Here is a 21985-nt window from a genome sequence, read left to right as displayed (position 1 = left end):
GTCAAAGCAAGGGCAGGAATGAAAGCTATGGCTAGCAGTGTTGTGTGTCTAGTTGTTACGGTAGTTAGTTAGAGATGATGTATAGCAGATGGATGTAACAATAATTTGTCCAGTGATAAGTGCACCTTCTTTGTCTTTGTCAGAAAACTCCTGTAAAAACAAACAAACAAACAAACAATACCAACAACAGAGACAGTGGAGAAGAAAAATGAGAGTGCTTGGGAAGTGAAATAACCATATATGTGTGTCTTTTGACACTTCATTTTTATATGACCCAAGGCTGACAGATCCAGAGTATAAGTATCACTTTTCTTATAAAAGCTGGTCGGCAGAAAATGATATCCTACCCCAAGGAAAACACGTACTTAGCCGAAAAGCAGTATACTGTATGACTTGGCCCCTCTGTACAATAAAGTTTGTTGCTACACAAAGCTCCAGGTGGTTTTAATTTCAAACTGAATTTCTAATCTTCTCTTCCAGATTCTCAGAGCAACAGAGAAGAATCTTATGGTTTTATCGTTACTACTGCAATAATCAAAATTGTTCCCTTCCTCTGGTACTGGGCAGTGCACCCAGCTGGGATCGAACGACTGTATCAGAAATGTATGCCGTGTTGAGGAGATGGAGATTTTCTAACCCTCTGGAGGCACTTGGGCTTCTGACTTTCAGGTAAGGGAAAATTAACCAAGTAGGAAAATAACAATACACAAAATGATCACATGCTGATTAATTCAGCACCTCTATTTGCTCAGCACAATATCAGGCTTTGGTTCACTGACTGTGTTTTCGGTTCTGTCCCTGTGTTAAAGTGAAGATATAGTTGCAACTCTTGTGATGACCTTGAGTTGAACGTGCCAGCCCTGCCTTCTTGGCTGAGAAAGTTTTCTGTTTCTCAGGATAATGAAAAGAGTATTTCATTCTCTATAGCTGATTTAGTCAGTTTCTGGTAACAGTTGATCAGTCAAATACTTAGCACTTACATAGCACTCCATATCTCCAAACTACTGTACAGACATGAAGTGACTAATGGGAGATAAGGAGGACTGAAATATGCTTCTAGATTATGATACCATGTAAATACCTACAGTCCCACCTGTAACCTATCTTTCTGAAGTAGATAGGATGAAACTTTGGAGTCCGTTCCCCACACTTTGAATAAATTCTGTTGTGGTGCCTTATGTTCCACCCCCACTTCTTACACTGGGAGCTGATTGTTTGTTGGAAGGCTTTCTTGATGCTGGAGATAGTCTTACCTATGATGTAATAGCAGATGTCAGGGGACAGAATCTGTGTCAGCAGCTACATTTCCTCCAAAAGCTTGGGAGGTATTTTGTGTTAAGTGACCTACCTGTGAAAACATTAAACGTGTGGATGAAATGGTTGAGCAAATTTGGTTTATTAAGCCCTTGCTTGTCTGGATAAGCACAAGCTGCACCAGCTTTGCAATCTCAGTTCCATGTTGTACCTTTAGAAAAAAATACTTCACCTAAAGCTTTATTTGAGAAAAGACTGTATACACTGACCTCCACGTTATTAAAAAACAGTTATTTAGTACTATAAAACTGACTATCTACTGTTATTTCCCTCTGGATGTGATTTCCTAAGAATACCTGTGTCTCAGGTTTATATCTGAACTGTTAGCAGTTTCACATGTTTGCATACATGTCTTTTTTTACATTTAGTGGGAATGATGGAAGCGAAGATCCTGAAAGATCAGCTTCTGGAGCATATTATCGTTATGTTATTTACCATTATTAAATTATTAGAATCAATTTCTAATTTGTAAAAGGAGTATGTAGAAAGGAGTATATGGGCAGTGTGTTGTCCTCCACACCCCAGAGCAGCAAGAGATTTTGAGATGGTTTGTCAGAGCATGCCAGGCTTTCAGATCAGACCTTTTGTGAAATTTTGTTTCTGTGTATGGGTGGCATTTCTGCAAATGAAGAGCTTGATTGTTCTTTGAAGATGCAGCTCTGCATCAGGGTGTGGTGCAGAATATCAGTCCTGTCAGGTGCTTCACAGGATATTTAATATGACTCAGCCTGTCACAGAGTTTCTCAGTGTGTAGTGGATGCAGTGTACACTGTTCATTCTGGCTACCACAAAGATTGCTGGCAGGAAAAGATGGGAAGATGTCATCACTTTGTCTCTCCTGGTGCCACCGTTGGGAGTGGCTGGCACCTGCAGTGCCAAAGAACAAGTACTTCTGATCAGGATCTTAGCTGGTTTGTCCCTTTAGTTTCTTTCTCACAAAAGATAATATCAATCCATGGGTTTTTGCTTCATGCTAACACTACAGAAAGAAGTTCTGGATCACAGTACAAATCCTCTTTAAAAAAAAAATTCTGTCCTTCACATATCCACAATATTTTGTAGGTGCATGAACAACTGGGAAGCTAACCTTCAGAAACAGAGGGATTACATTTCCTTAAAGATGTCTAGTTTCAGAGATGTCTAGGTCGCATGATTTAACTGCTGAGAGACATGTATATGCAAATTGAGAGAGTGGGTTGAAGGAGAGGAGTACTTTCCATATAAATGGATTTCTGAGGTTTCTTCTCTTGGTTCTCTTTTTCTCAGATTTCAATCATTTTGAAAATTAAAGTAGCACTGGATAGGATTCAACTTTCCTTCACCATTACCTTCACTGACTTTGGATTGTAGGCACTGTAACTGAGCTGTTTTTGAAGGTTCATTCAACTCTATCCTGTATTATGTTTGGCACTGACAATTCATCAACTCAGTTCCTCACTTCTATCATCCACAAAACAGCTCTCTGATTTCTTGTGATTACTGAGACACAGCTGAAAGATCCAAGTTCATATAAAACATGAGCAGAATATAAAAGAAATGCTCTTTATATTCATGTCTATTTTAAGGACTTGTGTTACCATCACTATCAAATCATAGGTAGGTAAAATAAATCAGAGCTGAGCTTTGTCTACATGTATTATTAACATAATGCAAGAATGCAGGAGCAGCTGCACTAAGTCAGCCCAAAAGTCAGTCCAGTGCATCCTGTCTCCAATGGTGACCAATGACAGATACCTAGGGAAGACAATGAGAATGGGCCAAACATAATGACATTGTGCTACTCTTCCAACTTCCAATAATCTGCAGCTCAGAGACTTCCTGAGACAGATTTTTTTAGTTTAAGAGCCCTCTTGCATTTTTCTTCTATGATTTTTTCCAAATAAAAATTGATTCCACATAAACATTTAGCTTTCAGAACATCCTGTAGCACGGAGATCCACAGTTCAGCTTTATGTTGTATATTTCTATGTACCACAATTTACCAGATTGTTAGCAATACCATAAAAGAGACCAAGAGTTTCCAATCACTTGGAATTTTAGATGCTTCCTTTGCTGGAACTTCAGTTTGCGGTGTCTTAGAACCTGAATTTCTCCTGCAGGCATGTGCTTACTCTTTATACAGTTTAGAGAGGGTACTCAAAATCACTGGTCACTTTTGCAAGCCTTGGGCTGGGGACTCTAAATTATCCTTCTTCTCAGAGTGAAAAAGCAGCATCTATCCTGCTGATTAAGCTCAAGCTCACATTTGCAAGGATAAAGAAATGAAAATCATTGGAGGCGCTTCCTCATTGCCTGGGTTAGAAGACAGCATCACAGAACTTCAGGAGAGGTATCATGGCCCATCAGATCAAGCCCTGTTATCACGCATCTGAGTTAGAACACTCTTTGCCACTTTCTGAAACTTCTAAATTGTTTTGTTCACTACACAGTTAAATGTACAATTTAATAGATGTTTCTTGTTCTTTGAGCATGTCTCTCTTGCTTATGCTCTTCCACTTCGCAGGCACATCTCAAGGCAGCCAAATGATAACATACTCATTTATGCAGTGGAAAGGAAGAACTTTTATAAATTGGAAACACAACCATGGTACATTTCACAGATAAAGTCAGTAGCAACTTTGCATCCAGTACGTGCAGCAAGTGCATTGATTCTTAAAGCCCCAGCAGCCAACGCTTAAAAAAACAATTTAAAAAACAATGAATGTTTCTTTAATCAATAAAGACGGGATGGAGAGGATGGCAGGGGGAAGTGTAGAATAAGATTTTACACTCTTAGTTTTACCTCTAATTTCAGGGAAGGATGATTATAAACCATTGCCTGAAAAATAAAATTTTCCCTAAGGCAGAAGGTATAGAGCCGGTCCCTCCTACTCAGCACTGCTTATTGGTGCCCTGTGCATTTTACCATTGACTTCACTTACTGAGTTTGGTAAAAAGCCAAGGTTTAGTGGAGTTAGAGCTTTCTATAACTGTATCTACATTGCATGGCACACTAGCCAGGGAAATGGCGCCACTACACTTGTTTATTCAGAGAATTTTCTTGATGACAGAAAGAAACCAAAGGCAGTGTTAGAAATGCCATCATCTATGATGTGTTGCTAACATGCCAGTGTTTTGTGTATGTATAGACCAACCGTACTTACAATTTTTTGTCAAGTTATCTTGCTATTCAAATTATCGAAAATGAAAGCCCAAATCTATTCATTAACCCAAATAGCAGAATGTTTTCTCCAGCCTTGTTTTTCTGGCGTGTCTAGAGTACACTTACAGCCCTGTGACGTATCGTGGCTAGGAATCAGGAAATGGAGCTAGATTCAGGAAACAGTCACGAAAGAAGAAGGTATGTATTTTTCCAGCATTGTGCATGGCTGCAACCATTCTGAAGAGAGAACTTTTTGACGTAGACAGTGGAGGTGAAGACATAACCTCCCTGGTAGGCTTAACAATTTTTCCTAGAAACTTCCTGCTAAACTCTAACTCTGTTAGGGCAAGTGCACAGAAAAAGACATTCCTTTAAAACCATGTGCCAAATCAGACGATTTTGAGATCAGACATTAAGGTGTCAGAGGGGTTTTGTACTACCTTACTTAGTTCTCTGTATGGAGCAGGCAGAGTAGGGGAAGATATAACTCCTCCTACCTCTCCTTGACCAGAGAAGATGCTCTTTTCGTTATAGCATCCCTCAGCCTTTCACTCTCACAGTATTATTTTTGATTTTCACATTATGTAGCAGAGTAGTTATTGAGTTTCAGATGTTAGGATATATACTAATATATGCGAAACTCACTTTCTAACCAATAATTATAATAAAATGTGATAGCTTGAAGCTAGATTTTGTTCTTACACCTTTGAAAGCCAAATTGATTTAGAATTGTTGAATCAGATTGTCATTGTTTTAATAAAAGCAGAATTTAAACTGTTCCCTGAGAGTCCACAATGGAATGCCTAACCGAGTATTTATCAAAGAGATGCAGCGAGAGCATATCTTGCCCGTTTGCATCTTACTTGGTTTAAAAGGCTGTAGTTGTATATCAATGTGGAAAGCAAACACGGGCTTATGCAAAGAAATAAGATAAGAACAAAGCAACAGTCTGCAATTAATTTGATACTTCGACGTACAGAATGCACTACTGATAAAGCTTTAAAACTGCTTCGTAGTAATGTACATGAAATTTAGTGATAACTTATGTGGGGACGTATGCATTGTTAGGAATAGACAACTCTTCATTTTAGGCATCAAAATGTGATTAATTCCTTTTTTTTTTCCACTGCCTTTGACCCTTTTTAGCTTTTTTGGCAATAAATATGAAGGTACTACAATAGACAGCTATAGTAGAACAACTAACAATGGACAACTATGTAGGATATGGCAGGCTTTATGTACATAAATGTGCAATCTAATCAGGAGGCTAAATCTGTAAATAATCAAGTTTTCCATGTTTTATTCTTTTGTTTTAATGTAACAGAGACCAAAGTTTGTCTCTGGAGTGGGAAGAACCTTCTAGATCATACAGGTTTCAAATGGAAAACTGCTTTTTGTTAATTTCTTCCTACTCTTGTTCTCTCCTAGGATATGGTTCACCATATGGTCTCCATGACATCTTAAACTTATTACTAGTTGTTTTAGTCAGAATTTCTTGTAGAAAATCTATGTAAGCATTACTAATAGTGTATTTTCTGTGAGTATATTCTACAGATCCATCTACCAATCAATCAGCCAAAGCAATAGCTAGTGCATCTGACCACGAGCTTTGCAACGTGTGGGGATGGGAAGGGTTCACATGTCTTATCACAATGAGGAGTGAATATATTACTTTTTTTCAACTGAAAATTTTGAAAATCTAGTGTCCTTTTTACTGATGGTATTTGTTATCTTTTTATACTTTGTTTTAGTCTTTGCTATTTTCTAATCTTCGTACATTCACGCAGTGCTTTCTTTAGGAGCCTTCAAAGGAATAAAAAAAATCACCAGCAGAAAGCAAATAAGCCCTGCTAATGTTATCTGTGTGCTAAAACTAAAGGAATTCCTTAATCATTATTCTTTAAGTTTCTTCTCTCTTCCTATCTAATTACTTTTAAAATACTTAAACTGCCACCCAAAACTTATCTGTCTATTATTTTAAACAGTTCTTCCATACTTTCTCTCCTGGCCCAGTTGCACACATCAGTGACATATCCTTTATTACTTAGAGGGTTTTTTTGTTTTCAATTGGTATCTTCATTACAGTAGGTTTGCTAGCTCACCCTTCCTTGTTTCTACCAGACTTAATAACATACATTTCATGGGACCCGAGTCTTTCTTTTTTGAAAATGCAACAGAACATAAAATATGAAGGGAATTGCAGAAATATGTGGCATGTTATAAGCCTCTAACTTAAAAGATGGCTTGTGAGAGGCCATGCTGTTCTCTACAGAGATCCTTACATGCTAGAAAATGTAGTGAACTGTACAGTTCCATTTACCTGGCAAATATCTTCCAGCACAGGGTTATTTGAGACAGTGCAATAAAATTAGGATAATAAAACTGTTGAAAATGAAAATTGCATTTATTTCTCATTTACAATCAAGTCACCACTGGCAGATGCTAAAATCTCAAGAGAATTTCACAAATCCACAGGATGCCTCAGCAGCGTTTAGTTTTCTGTTTGAATCTGATTTAGCTGAAAGGTACAGCTAGACAAATAGCTCCCTACTGGCTATCTGTATGAAAAGAATCAAAGACTGTAAGTTGTTCTTACTTCTAAAGCAAATTGTAATCTATGCTGAATCTGTGCTCAAAATTCAACTTTTACAAAAAGTCTCAAGGGAGACCTAACAATCTGCAGCTACTTAGACAGAAGTTATAAAATGGGTGACTGTCAATCATTGGCATCATGCAGGGAAGGAAGAACAAAAGAGCAAAAGGGGTGTTGAGGTTAAATATCAAAGGAAATCAGTTTCATAACGTAAGGAGAATCCAGGTTGCGAGATGAGCTGTGAAGGGGGAATCTGAAGCCCTGCGTAGTGTGACCTCTTGCTAGGGACTGGAGTCAACAACTGTCATTTACATATTTTTTATTTTTCAGTAGTGTCTCTGAGTGTGTAAACCTGGAACAAACTATTAAGTCACAATCTCAGTTGTGGAGTTCTCATTACCTGAAGAGAGAACAAATAAAATTGGCCAAAAGAAGAAAGCTACAATATGCAGTCAGGCAAATAAATGAGGAATACTGTAGTTCTATTCACTTAATTATGTATTGACCAATAGGTTGTTTTTTTGAGGAAAAAAAATACAACTAGGAGTAATTGGAAACCTGGATGAAAATTACCATTTTGAAACTATGCAAAGAAAAAGTCATACAAGCATTGTTAAAGGTTTTTGGTTTAAGTTGCTTTTTTTTCTAGCTAAATTCTCAGAGATTTTGGTGACAACTATAAAACAACTAGGGAAGAAGAGTGCCTGAATCTCCTGTCTCTCTGATGCCATTATCAGAGGCCACATGTCAGGAACCTGATAATCTATATTTCAAATCCTTTGCAAAATTGATCTGATATAGATAAGCTCTGATACAGATGAGCTCCTCTTTCTTAAGAGGGTACCCTTAAAGACTGGAATATTGAATTAGTTGTGATACAGTCATCTCACTTCTCTGCTTCCAGAGTTTTCAGTATGTGTAAATAATTACATATTCATTGTGGCAAGCCCTGGAAATCAGCTGTCCTCTAATATCCAAACTATGAAGCTGTTTTTCTTAGGCCTAAAGTGATTTCTCTTGTGTTGAGTCACAGAGCCAAAAAATCAATTAATTGTGTCCTCTAATCAAGACTAATTTATGGATTACTAAAATCAGATTTGATGCAACACTCAAAAGTTTGCAAGAGTATTCACTGGAAAAAACCCACTAGCTTTAATTAATTACCAGACTACAAGATGGCATAGTTTCCAGGCATGTGAAGGGTAGGATTTTTTACTCAGATCTGCTTCTAGAACTTACCCTGTTATTGGCTTTTAGCAAATAAACTGATATATGTAAGCATGAATAGCATAAGCACCATGTAATACGAGTTGAGTTCATAACTATTTGCTGTAGTTCTAGTGTTTCTGAGGATGTTAAATGTTTGCTACAATACAAATATAAGGGTTAAAACAAATAGAATTAAATATCTTTCTATTGTACCTGTGGCCCTGACCAACACTGAAATTTAAGAGAGCAATGGATATTACATCTGGGGCTTAACGAATTGTCAGGTAGTTAAAACAATGTGTTAACTCCCCATTCTTTCAAAAAGATTCAACTCAGCCTCAAGCTGACCTCTAGATTTACAAGCTGAAGGAAACAGTTTAGTAACCAGGACAAACAAATTAGGAATATCTCATTCAAGAAGAGTGACAAGAGCCATGTTTCCTGAAGCAAACTAACCTGTAGATTTTTCACCACAGTGCCTATGCATTTGAGCTCATCATTATTCTAATCACATCTCCTAGAGATACTTTTGCTAACTTGGATATAGCCCCAGTTTTGACTTACAGCAAATTAATTCTAAACAAATCAAATGTTAGCTCTTGAATTTTCTGGAGAGGTTGGGATTAAAATAATTTTATCGTTCTTTGTTTAGCTGGAAAAACTATAGGAGTTTTTCTCATCATAGCATTGCATATATTCAAATGTTGGCTGCCAGTAAGGACAAGCAGTAACTAAGTAATAACATTTTTCTGCTTGACTCGGTGCCTGTATAGAGCGTATTTCACTGTTCAGTAACCTGTTGAACTGGGCAAGGAGGGAAAGGGAAAGACTAATTTCCGTATTATCTGCACATGCTTGGCGCACAGGCCTTTGGAGCAATTGCATAATTAGAAGATAGGATGATATGAAAGGGATTAATTTTTTTTTTTTAATATGCAGTCCTCCTTCAAATATGTTTTGTTCTAAATAGCCATGTGAATATTAAAGTAACAACTTCATATTCCTAATAGGTTGCCTAGAATAAATAAATAGAAAAATAATTCTTGCAAAATAGGCTAATTTGGGGCTATCATGATAATTTATTTATAATGTATTCCCTCTCTCCCCATCAAGACCCTCTCAGCATTATACAAACAACTATAAACTGTATTAAAAACATCATCAAATATGTACCATAACAGACAAACAAAACAATAAAATCAGACCTGAGCCACATTGTTAAAAGGGGGTTTGAAAGTGCTACAGGTGGCAGCTGAGTGCAGCACAGAAAGCCAAGCCTTTCAAGTAAGTCCAACTGTAAGCCTTTTTTTTTCAAAATATCTACATTTTTATTTGATGGCCTGCAGTTAATTCAGTAATCAAAGTGCACATATTTTTTTGCTTCAGCTTGCTTTATTGAACTTAAAAGCTGAAGTTTAGAGCTGTAGGTGTCATTATACGTCTGAGCACTTACCTTTACAATTTCTTCTCTTTCTTTCTTGATAGCAATGAGCAGTCATTGCTGCAAATGTGGTATTGTCTCCCATGTTTCACTTCTGATTTATTTTTCTAGTGGGTATATTGTTGGCAAAAGGTGCTGGATGGGGAGCTGAGAAGAGAGCAGTCTGTTTTTGTGTTGAGCTCATAAAGCAGCAATACTGGTGGCCCTGTGACACCTTCTGCCGTACATGATGGTTCTGATTTCAAAGGACTTTCTCCAGGGTGAATTGACAGGATAATCTGTGTCCTTTAGTCATCGTTTTTATTTATGCCTAGACTGCCAAATCAAAGATTTTCAAAAGAGCCTAACAGCTGTATCAGTTCAGAGGGGAGGGATTCACTGCTTTTTGTGGGGCAGGTACTTGCCCTCAGAGAACGGGATCAAAGCCCAGCGGCTCTTTTGAACAATATCGAATTGACTGTGGTGCTGTTTGAAGACATTTTTGCCCCTTTGGCAGAGATGACCACTCTTGCAGCTCTGGTGACTGAAAGGTCTGCATGAATGTTTCCAGTTTGCTTCAGGAGAAGACAAAAGATTCTTGGGACGGCAATGGACAAGCTTCAAGTACTGACAGATAGTTAAGGGTGACACCACATAGCAGACATACACAGAAGGGCACATCTCTTCCTTTCCTTGTGAAAGCAGGACTGTAGCAGAACAGCTAACTGTGAACCAATCTAGGCAACTTCTGTGTATGTGAAATTCTCCATGTATCACGATTAATGTCACAAATGCAACACATGAAAAGGGGAAATTATTTTTGTATTTTATTTTTTTAAAAGATGTCCTTAAAAGATTATTTTTCAGCTTTCAAATATTAAAAGAAACACTGCATACTTTCTGTCTTTTTCTCTGAAAAGAGAAAAAATGTTCTGTTGTCAGCTTTGATCAGTCCGGTTACATCAATATTTCATTATTTTTCTTTTTTAAAGAAAAATGTTTTGACCAGCTACATTATCCAGCCTTCTTCCCCTGTTTTATCACTGCTGCTACACCGTGTTTTCCTCATTTATCATTTTTATTGTTAGAGCTCCGTCACAAAATCTATATTAGGCTACAGCCATTCTGGTTTCAACCAGAATTTGTTGAGAATACAACTTATGCTGAATACTCGAACATTTTCCCATCAGAAATGGCTGTTTCCCTGACTTGGAGCCTTTCTGGGTGAAGGTGTTGATTTTTTACTAAATTTTCCTTTAGAAAAACTAAAAAGAAAACATGTTTTCCATTGCAAAAGTACTTCTGTTTAGAAAATATTTTTTATTGTGTTATGATACAAACCAGAAGAGCTGACATTGGAATAAATTATCTGAAATGAACTTTTTTTGTGCGGAAAATTTCAAGCTTTTGTGTTGTTGCTCAGAACAAAAGAAGTCTTCAGGTGACTGTTAAAAGTTCCCATGGCACAGAAATTTCCTATTTCAGGTAAGTAAAAGCAGCAAGAGAAGATCCATAATTTGCTTCATATTTCAGGAAATTACAATTCATGATAGCTCAAATTAAAAAAGGTATTTGAAGATCAGGGTTTTTCTTTCCCTGTATGACACTGTAACAGTCAATCCAATTAAGTTATCTGCTATGTGTTTCTTGACTCTTGTTACAGTAAAGCAAATGAATTGATTTTCTTTCTATTCCATTTTGAGAGAAAACCTGTTTTTCTAACATTTTGTATCAGTGGGAGCTCAGGAGAGTTGCAGTGGTTCAGTAGCTCTTAATGATATCTATTTGTTTTGCTCTAGTTTTCCAGATCAAGATATTCGCAGAACAGCAGTCCAACAAATAGAAAATATGTCAAATGATGAATTGTTAGAATACCTCCCACAGCTGGTTCAGGTAAGGAAGAAATTGATAGCCAAGGAAGTCTTCTTTCCAGATCAATAACTTCATTAAATACTTTTGATTCTTTCAATTTGATTGATACATTGTAAGAGGAATAAATAAGAAAGGCCGGTCAGCTGATGCAATGATTAAATTAACAACACGGCTGAGGTATAGACTGTTTTGCACTCAAGAGAATGTAATTGTTTTGGCAAGCTGATTGAACTTTTCTGTGTACTACAAGAAGGTATTTTCAAGTAACAAAGAAAAATAAAAAATGCATCTGTGTCGTGGTTTAACCCCAGTCAGCAACTAAGCACCACGCAGCTGCTTCCCCCTCCCCCTCTCCCAGTGGGGTGAGGAGGAGGAAAGGGGAAAAAAAAAAAAAAAAACTCATGGGATGAGATAACAGTTTAATAACTAAAGTAAAATATAATACTAACAATAGTAATAATGAAATATAATAATAATAATAATAGTAATGAAAAGGAATATAACAAAAAAAAGGAGGGGAGAGAAGGAAAAAAAACCCAGTGATGCACAATGCAATTGCTCACCACCCGCTGACCAATGCCCCAGCAGCGATCCGCGCCTCCCGGCCAACTCCCCCCTGGTTATATACTGGGCATGACGTTCCATGGTATGGAATATCCCTTTGGCTAGTTCAGGTCAGCTGCCCCGGCTATGCTCCCTCCCAGCTCCTTGCCCACCTGCTTGCTGGCAGAGCATGGGAAACTGAAAAGTCCTTGGCTTAAGATAAGCACTACTTAGCAACAACTAAAACATCAGTGTGTTATCAACATTATTCTCACACTAAATCCAAAACACAGCACTGTACCAGCTACTAAGAAGAGAGTGAACTCTGTCCCAGCCGAAACCAGGACAATCTGAACAAGAGAAATTCTGCTACAACCACCAAACCAGGGGCCGGTGGTGGCAGGGCTTTTTTGCAGTCAAGGAAGCAAATAGTGTTGCAACAAATCACAGTTTTCTTAATACCACATGTACGGGGAAAATCATTGTCAGCACAGAGTAACCAGGGCAATTCAGGTGTAGAATTGTTTCTTCATAGATGTACATTGCATTTCACTGGAAATTAATGTTTTAAGCAATCACTTTGTGGTTGAGTAGGTCCTGTGTTGCAATTAAGGAGGAACCTTTGAAAGCTTTATCCCCTTACTTTGTAACACTGTGCACGTAGATTGCTTACTATTCCACATTTCAGAGTTCCTCAGAGTTTTTTTGTGTTTTTAAATATATATTTATGTAAATGCATGCACACATATATACATATCTAGATAGATATATATGTATACATGTATGAATATATTTCTGTAATCCCCTACTGTGAAGCAGTGGAACCTGCACAGCTTTACAGCATTCACACAGTAAGACACTTATGTGACCTTTCACCTTCCAGAGCTTCTGTTTCACAAATAAGTTTATTTTGCGAACCAGGTAATCAGATAAAAATTCAAATATAGCATTGATAATTTTAAGTGGAGGAAGGAAAGCTGCATATTTACATATATGTTAACACAGCCAGAATCAGGATGATATCTGCCTGTCTTACAGATGGTGGCAGACACTTGTGTCCTGAATTTTCTTCTCTCATTGCATTGCTAGGGCATTCTCCATATGTTGGATTGCTTCATTCAAACTAAGTACTGGGTCCTTTCTGATTAATTTTGTTATGAAGGAAAGACAACAAAGCCAGCATACAAGTGATTCTTGTTATTAATTTATCTGCTAAGGTACTCAAGTTTGAGTGGAGTCTTGAAAGCCCTCTAGTGAAACTCCTGCTGAATCGTTCTCTTCAGAGCATCCAAGTAGCCCATCAACTTTACTGGTGAGATCATTTGCCATTATTACCGTAGTCATTTTCTGTTACAGTGAACTTTATCCATGATTCTATTGGTGACAAACTCTCTTTTTGTTTAAAATCAACAGAAAACCTAGGTTTTTGCTCCTTCTCTATTCCCCTTTCAGTACTGGGTATGGGTAAATTGTATAAAAGACCTACTTATCTCTGCCTTCATCCTGCCCCTGGCAGGAGGGAGGGAGAGAAGTTCTGTTCACTTAAGTAAGATACCTTTTGTATTTTTCTGCATTTTCTGGTTTGAGCCAAAAATAGTCTTTCTTAAAATTTGCAAGCTCCAAGCAGCATTAGCTTACTTATAAAGGATCCTGCTTTTGTGATTTCTCTGACCTCTCCTGAAGTTGTCAGATTTCTCATGTGCGTCACAGTGTGTCTCTTACCCCTTGGCATATCAGTCTGACTTGTGATGGTAGAGTTTCCAATAGTTCCTTTTTGTGATTATGGAGATGTACCAGTCCTGACAGTAACTGCCATTCACCATCTACCTCTACAATATAAGGACCTCTGTAATTGTATTATTGCATGTGGTGGTTATTCTGTTTGCTGTGCTGTTACTTCAAGGCTCTCTGAACAGGGATGTGGCTTTCTGCTGTCTGAACAACTGCACTGTGATCTGAAAATCAAACTGTTGTGGGTTTCTGGTTTTTTTCATGTTTAGTAATGATGGATGAACTGAGCTTTCATTTACAGTTCAACTGGTTCAGACCCCTGAAAGCAAAATCTTTCCTTCCTGCAAAGGAAAGACAACAACTTGAAATGTAATCATTTGGTTGATGAAGTGTGAGGTCAGAAAGAGTATAGATCATACTTTCATACCTGCATGATCTCTGGAAGTGTTAGTGTGGATGAAACAGAATTATGAATGTGTTTGTTTCACTGAAATGAGTAGGGTAACAATAACATACCTAATGAGCATATCTGTCAAATAAAGAGGAACCACATTTAGCGAGCCATTTTTCTGACAGTGCCTGAAATATGCCTGAGACGATTTCTACTGTCTTACATTAAACTTAGTCATACTCTATATAAAATGTCCAGTCTAGAGTTTTTAAATGTGCCCAGAGAGTTGGTAGTTTTCCTGTGCAATTAGAAATGATTTCTGGAGTTCAATGGACAGTGGGAACATCATTGGTTTGCCTGTTTTTTCTTTAACTCCTCTCTTCTTCTCAGAAGAAAAATGACTAAGTATCTGCAGTCTTCTTCCTCTTTACTTTGCAGTATAGACCTGTGTAGATCCCCATTTTTTTCCCAAATTTTGCTCAAGCTGTCTAATATTATAATCTTGGTAATATAGAGCAGATATTCCATCCTGAATAATAGATATCCTTGTCTGGCACAGTATAATTTAATGTGGCAAAATACATTTATGTTATATATACATTACTATATAGCATAACTATACATACCCACATCAAATAGACTATTTCTCAATATTCAGTGTATTCTCTGCCTTTCAGCTGGCAGTAGCCCTGTTCATGCTGGGTACCTCTTTTATTTAAGCTTTTTGTTCAAATGTTTTAACCTAAACTGAGAACTTTAATATGGCACACATCTCTTAAAATTTTGCTTCTTGTGTTCATCACACTGTACATTTTTTTCCTTTGGTTATTCTGCTCCACCATGTTCTTCAGTAGTAAACTGTTTTCTGCCTAACATTTCAATTTATGTAATTATTCGTATTCTTGTTCCAGTATTTTAAAAGGCAGTTTCCCAAGTCATAAATTCTATTTACAAAATTTAACAGTAATTTCATAGTTTTTATTAATAAAGCCTTAATTAATTAATAAAGGTTTTCCTTTACATATTGAATTTCAGTCCTTATAAAAGTAACGGAAAAGAGAGGTTTTCTTCCACTTATCCCTAAAGAGATTTTAAAAAGAAACTCGATTTAATAATGTGGGGAACACAAGTGTGCATGTACACTCACATAACTTCTTTTAAGAAATGCGATTAGGTAACATTTTATTCTCAAGTGTTGCATTCTGTTTCGTTACCAAATTAGCAATCAAGAAACAAGGACTGGTAAAAACAAACTTTAGTAACAAGATTATATTTATTTTTAATTGTAATGAATGACATTACCATTCCACTATTAAATAATAAAACAATGTGCACGGTGTACCCACCCAAAATAAAACTTGGAAAAGAAAACTCTAATGTAATTCAGAAAACTGATGATGTGATTTCAGAACCACAGGGGAAAAGTCAACTGATTTTAACTTCCATGTTTTACAACACTATTGTAAATCTAGAAACTAGTTACCAGAAATGGTGGTGACTGTCAACACTAACTTATTATAATGACAAATATAATTTATAATAATATCTCAGTTATTTAAAATTGACTCAATTTCCCTGCACATCAGAGATATGCAGCTACCCAACAACGATGTACCAGCTCATCACCTTTTTAATATTAATGTTGGATATTAAATTGTTAACTCCTTTCCATCAAGCAGTGATAAGTTTGTCTGAAGATTTTATTTAAAAATTATGGGACAATAGTTGGCAAAGGTGAACAGAACAGACAGAATATTCATTCTTGGGACACATCTTTAGCTGTTGTAAATCAGGACAGCTTCAGTCTGTTCTTTGCTTGTATCTGCTGCAGATTTGTCCCATTAATTCTGCTATTTAGAGTGAAAAGGTAATTGATCTTACACCCTGTGTGTGAGGTTTTTTCTTACCATGTGTGACTTTTCCTCCTGTTTAAATTCTTGAGGAATTTGGGCCATCTGCACTGCATCCCTCAGTGTTTCAACTCCTCATTGGTACTTTTGAATGCACTCCCCTTCTCAAGGAGACTAAAAATTGCCCATGCGTACAGTGCCAGCACAGAACCCGTGTACCACTTAAAACCCATTTTAGTCTTATTTCAAGAGTTCCTAATGTCCATGAGGCATGGGGAACATTTACTCTGTCCCACTATCTTCTAGAAATTCACTCTGATTCTAGTCTTTTCCCATCAGAGTTCCTGGGAGGGGAGAAGGCTGGAGCAAGTTTTCCCATTCCCTGGAGCTATGGTGAGAAGAGAAGTTACTAACTGGTTCTAGCAAAGCAGAAAAGTCGCTTGAGGGGAAAGAAACCTGCTGAGCCCCTTTGGGCCCTTCTGCTTGCTGAAAGTCTCTGTTTATCTCCTTGCTACCGTGTTTCACACACAGGGGGTTTTTTGTCAGCTTTTGTGGTAGAGTTTTAATCCACCCCTCTGTCTCTGGCGACCTGCCAATCGGTTTCCCACTTGCTTGAGTGTTTTTGGCTTTTCGCTGCTTTTGCAGGTGGCAGCTGCAGCGTACAATCGAAACAGCTGGCTGGGGCAGCAGGTGGCCAGGAGTATGTCTCACAGATGGTTGCTTTCCACAGGAGGATTGAATAACGGGGAGAAGTATAGTGTCCTCTAGGATCTGTGGCAGCTGCTTGAAGGTGGTGCTAAGAAACAGGTTTCATTGTCGTGGAAGAGTACGAGTGTGTGTAAATTTTGGCGGAGCATGAGAATCTGGTGTGCTTAGCTCAAGAAAAGAAAAAGTCAGGTGAAATCCTTGCTGAAGGCAAAATGTCCTTTTGTAGCTTGTCTTCTAAGTCACTCAAACTTTATAGAACTTCCCTAGTTTACAGCATTTCTCAACTACATTTTGACTGACAACCAAGAGAAAAGGGAGTAGTCTTCTATCTTTTCTGGTCCACATCTTGTACATAAGTAAGAATGTGAGATTAAAAAGGAACTCTTAGTGAAATCCAGCACACTGAAAACAATGTGAATTAGACTATTGATTTCAAGGCTAGAACATAATATTTTGTTTTTATTTCTTTTTCTATATAAAGAAGAACTGTAAGGAGCAAAAAGAACATAAGCAATGTACAAAAGTTTAAAAAGACCCCAGTTAAATTCTCTGCTATTGGGAGGTTTGTCCCTCAATATTATGTTTTCCAAAATCGTTACCACTTAGTTTCATTCAGCACTACAGCATTAGAACAATAGATTATTGCTTCATATATTTCTGAGAGGAAATCTATTTTTTACTGTCAGAACTGGTCTACATTAACCATAATTTACTTGAAGACTTCAAAAGAAGGAATAAATCAAGCAGATACTCATCTGCCCAACACTCTTAATTATCTGAACATTAACAGGCAGCCATCCTCCGGCTCTTTCTCTTACCACATTATGGTGTCTTTCTCCCACAGTCAGAAGTTATCAAGTCTGCTAATTATTAATGAACTTCCTAAATAGCTGTGTAGAGCAGGCTGAAAAGCCCAACCCACTAAAATGACATTAAAGTAGATACAAAAGACATCTATTTTGTTTTGCGTTAATTTGGTCCTTCTTACTGATCAGAATCAAAAGATCACTTAATCATACATGTAACTTTAAACCTGTGAGTAGCCAGTCCCAGTATAAGTTTTATCAGTTGTTTTGCTACTCTGCATTAGGATTTGAGTTCAAGCCTGGAGTTGCTCAATCTTACAAACTTTCTGAGGGTAACGTGTCATTCAACCAAGTGATGATTATAAATTTCATCTGAATTCAGAGTACTTGATGTGATCATCATTGTGTTTTGGACTGCAGAGAACCTCAACCATAGAGTGGATTCACATCTAGGGATTTTAGTTCTGAACTCATAATTCTTACTTATGAAATGCCAATAATTTGGAGACCTTTTTTTCTCTAGTTACTTATGTGTATAGTAAATAACACCATTAGAACATTATTTTTGTGAGATAATGATTCAACCATCTACTGTGCTAAGTGCTTCATTATTAGCCATGTGGGACTTGGATTATTGCCTTGGAAAACAGACAGATAATTGTTTTGTTTCCTAATTTACAGACTTTCAATTTTCTCAGAAAAAGATGGTGTCAAATGAAACAAAGGGATTTTGTTGCAAAGAAGCACAAAGAAGTAACATAACTCTTTGTTGATTTTGACCTTCAGTATTTACAGACTGAGTGGGCAAATGGTATGTTTAAATCAACAAAACCATGTCTTACATTTAATTCAACACATTTTAGATTTTAAGAAAAATCTACTATTTTAGACTCACTTTTTTCCAGCTCTAAAGAAAGAGGAGTGAACTGGCTGTGACCACAGCTGGAATTGATAAAAGGAGGTACTGTCAATGTCTACCTACCCTGGGTCTGTCAATACTGCTCAATAAAAGAGGACCAGGGAGCAAGAACAAGTGCTAGACCTTGGATCTGCCATAATTTGTAACTGCTGCCTTCCTCTCTGGCCCTGTTTTGGACTGCTTTCTCCAAGATAGCACTGGAACACAGTTTCAGTGGGATACACAGGGGATAGTTCACTCCAGGAACCACCCCTAAAAGACAAGAAGGGCAAAAGTGCCCCAACTTTGACACACTCTGTCCTACAACACAGCTCTAGCCGTACTTGCATGCTCATGTGAACCATCTGAGGCAGACAACACTGACCTCCAGTCTCTTTTAATCTCTCTACCATTTGTGGACTATAACATAACCATCACAGTATCTCTGAAGCTATGGGCTCAAAAGCACACACAGGGAATTGTATCTTATGATCACAGGGTGTAGCACACAGAGCACCAGGGAGACCCAAAGCCCAGTGGTGGGTAGTGAAGATTCAGTCTGTGTGCTGCCGAGGGAATTTGCCCTACTACGTCTGTGCTGTTTGGCTCCAGGTCCAGGAAGTGCTCCATGGGTCTCTTACTTAATCTTGTAAATGTACCCTAAAGCATGGACTGACATTGACTGAGATAATCGAAAGGCCTGGTTTGCATGCTAGAAATGATACTTTCAGGGCAAGCTACAGGCATATTGGCAGGTGTTCTACCCTTTAGTAGGACTATTTATAAAGTTGCTGTCTATACAGTTCTGTGTACAAAGGAGAGAAGTCTGAATCCATACCTCTTTGCAGTTTATGAGACTCTTTCCATTGACTTTAGTGGCCTTTTAATCAGGCAGTTATTCTCTGGGACTAAGAGTGTGACATGTTTTGCTAGAACTAAGTTCACTTATTTAATTTAAACGGCTTTGCACATAGCATTTATTTGCCAAAGAGCAAAGATGTGGCAGATGCTATGATTTCTTTTCATAAATTGAAATATTCTGACTAAAATAATAACTATTTTAAACTTTTAAACTTCTAACTAAAAGAAAAATTAAAATAAATTCCAAAGAATTAAAAATCAAATTGCAAACTACTGGGAAAGGATAACAGAGAACCTAAACATGGCATTTTAACATTTTAGATATAAAGAGGGAGTTAGTTTTCCCACTCTGTTAAAAATTACCACTTTTAAAAAAAGAAATCCATTTAAAAATTAATAAAGCAATCAAAGCTATGCCTTTTGTAATTTAGTGAATATGATATAGTCTGGTGAATCCTTGACAAAGGACATAAATAACATAGTTGTGTATGTGTCTGTTTTTAATTATTTTAATGATTCTTAGTAGAATGAATGTGTTCTTGAATGTTTAGAAATCTAGGAATGCTACATGTTTGTCTAAATTGGGTGCAAGCAGGAAAAGGAAGAGGTAAGGCACCCTTGTGATCATTATATCAAGGTGAGAATGGAGTGAAGCATGATCGTTCACGTCATTAATTGTATTTGCGCAGGCAAGTATTCAGCTGCAGCTAAATAAGTTACTGAATATAGAGATAACTCTGTGTGTGTGTACCCTTTGGAACAGAGGAAATTCCATGCCAAAAATAATATTTGAGGAGGATTAACATTGTCAAGTGCAACATAAAAAAGTCTGCAAATGCCGAAGTTATCAGTGCGTGTTACTGTAATGAAAAAAAAATGCCACTATGTGTGTGTACAAGTAAGCCTAATTAGAATTGAAAAGATAAACTAAAAAAGGTGAAAGATTTCTGAAAATGAAAAAAAAAAGAAAAGAGCAACTGGCCTTAATTCTTTTAGCTGCTTCATGATTTATAAGGTAGCACTTAGGAAAATGTTTTTCAGTACATTGTTTTTCCAAACACTGCTTGTCTGATTTATTTTCATTTTGGCTCCTTCTACATTTAAAAATGTTAAAACTGACAAATCTAGTTTTTCAGTTATGCTGGAAAACTCCCTGCTAGCTTCAAGTCATATCTGTCATAATCCCTTCAATAACGTAACTGAATATGAAAGATGGGTGTTGTCTTTTGGATATCCGCTGTAGAAAGGATTGAAGAGACCATTTTGGTGGTCTGTGACTATGTCTCTGATGCTGGGATGTGATGGACTCTAATGACCCACTTGTGGAGTAGAACAGGACTGAGGAAGCAGAGCGGGCGTTGCTGAGGAAGCGATTCAGAGCAGTCCTCTGTGCAGATGTCACACTAGGCTTTCATCTGTGCCTTTCATCTTTTTTCCATTAAAAATGTTTTATTGTTGCTTCCTTCAAAAATCTTTCCTGATGGATACCTCACATAATCTTTTCTTGTCCTAGAGGAACATTTGGGGACGTAAACCAGAGTAGTAATAAATCAGGAAAGCTTTTGACAAAACATTCATCTAGTTCCGTCACTTCAAATGGATCATTTTCAGTCCTGAATTTGATGGATGTGGAGGGGTTGTTTTGTTTTTTATACTGTGAAAGACTGCTGAAAACAGATGACAAAGTAATCCATGAAGCTATGTCTTTACACAGAAATTTGCTTTAGGTGTTCATTAAGTTAAGCCAATTTATGAAGAGTGACCAACTTTAATAATCTGAAATGTCCAAATCATAAATAATATCAGTAGCTGCAATTTAAAGATGATGCAAATTTCCCAAATCAGGCTGTAATGATTTTGGAGAGTGAAATCGTCAGTTGGAAAGCGAACAGCATGGAGAATCTCCTATGATTCTTAGCTGAGCAGCTGGTGTTGTGTTTCAGTGGTGAAATGTTGCCTTCTGCAGCTGAGAGCAATCCTGCAGTTGAGAGGGGTCCTCCAGTAGGCTGCTTCTCTGCTACAAAGTCATGATGGTACCTGATATTGATTGCTGAGGTGAAATACTAGGAGAGGACACCTCACTTTAAATTTGTCAGATACGATATCTAAAAAGTTTATTTGCTTTGCATTTCATGCTTGCATTTTCAGTTTTTACCTTTTGTAAATGTTTGGAAACTATTTCATTATGATCTCCTTTCTATAAAGCTTTTTTCTATAAATGGCAATTATTGTATGCAAAATGAATCTGCAGATGTTTCAAAATTGCATCAGATTATGTAAAACATTTTATAAGTCTTGCTCTGTTATAGATCTTTTTCTCTTTCCATCTTAGAAAGCTTTTGTGTTTTAACTATAGCTGTTTGAACCAGGTTTTGGCAAAATTTGTCTTGAGCTACCCTAGAGAGTTGTTTTCAATCCATTTTTCTTTGAGTGTGTCACAAAGTTCTTACCGCATGACTTGAATAAATGCAGTCCAGGTTCTGAGTTTCTTGGATTGATATGTTGGGAGTCCTCATTTATAGTTATCATGCAGTTGATCATAGCCTTGTCTGACAGGTTTGAGTTTAGTAAATCATTCCTATTTCTGAACACTTTCAGTGACATCCTTAAGGAAAAGTATGAATAAACAGAGAGGCTTCAAGTGGAT

The 21985-nt window shown here is 37.2% G+C and overlaps 1 protein-coding gene across 1 annotated transcript in view; it reads left to right on the top strand.

Moving 5' to 3' along the window:
• PIK3C2G (phosphatidylinositol-4-phosphate 3-kinase catalytic subunit type 2 gamma) overlaps positions 1 to 21985 on the top strand; it is a 205113-nt gene that overhangs the window by 82562 nt on the left and 100566 nt on the right. Inside the window, exons 15-17 of the mRNA XM_050913293.1 lie at positions 481 to 669; positions 11478 to 11571; positions 13311 to 13405. Of these exons, the coding sequence (XP_050769250.1) occupies positions 481 to 669; positions 11478 to 11571; positions 13311 to 13405 (378 nt within the window). The remainder of the gene's footprint in view (positions 1 to 480; positions 670 to 11477; positions 11572 to 13310; positions 13406 to 21985) is intronic.

The sequence above is a fragment of the Gymnogyps californianus genome, chromosome 1 (genome assembly GCF_018139145.2).
Source record: "Gymnogyps californianus isolate 813 chromosome 1, ASM1813914v2, whole genome shotgun sequence".
Lineage (NCBI taxonomy): Eukaryota > Metazoa > Chordata > Aves > Accipitriformes > Cathartidae > Gymnogyps > Gymnogyps californianus.
The sequence above is the reverse complement of the archived record's forward strand: the minus strand, read 5'-3'. Positions and strand labels throughout refer to the sequence as shown.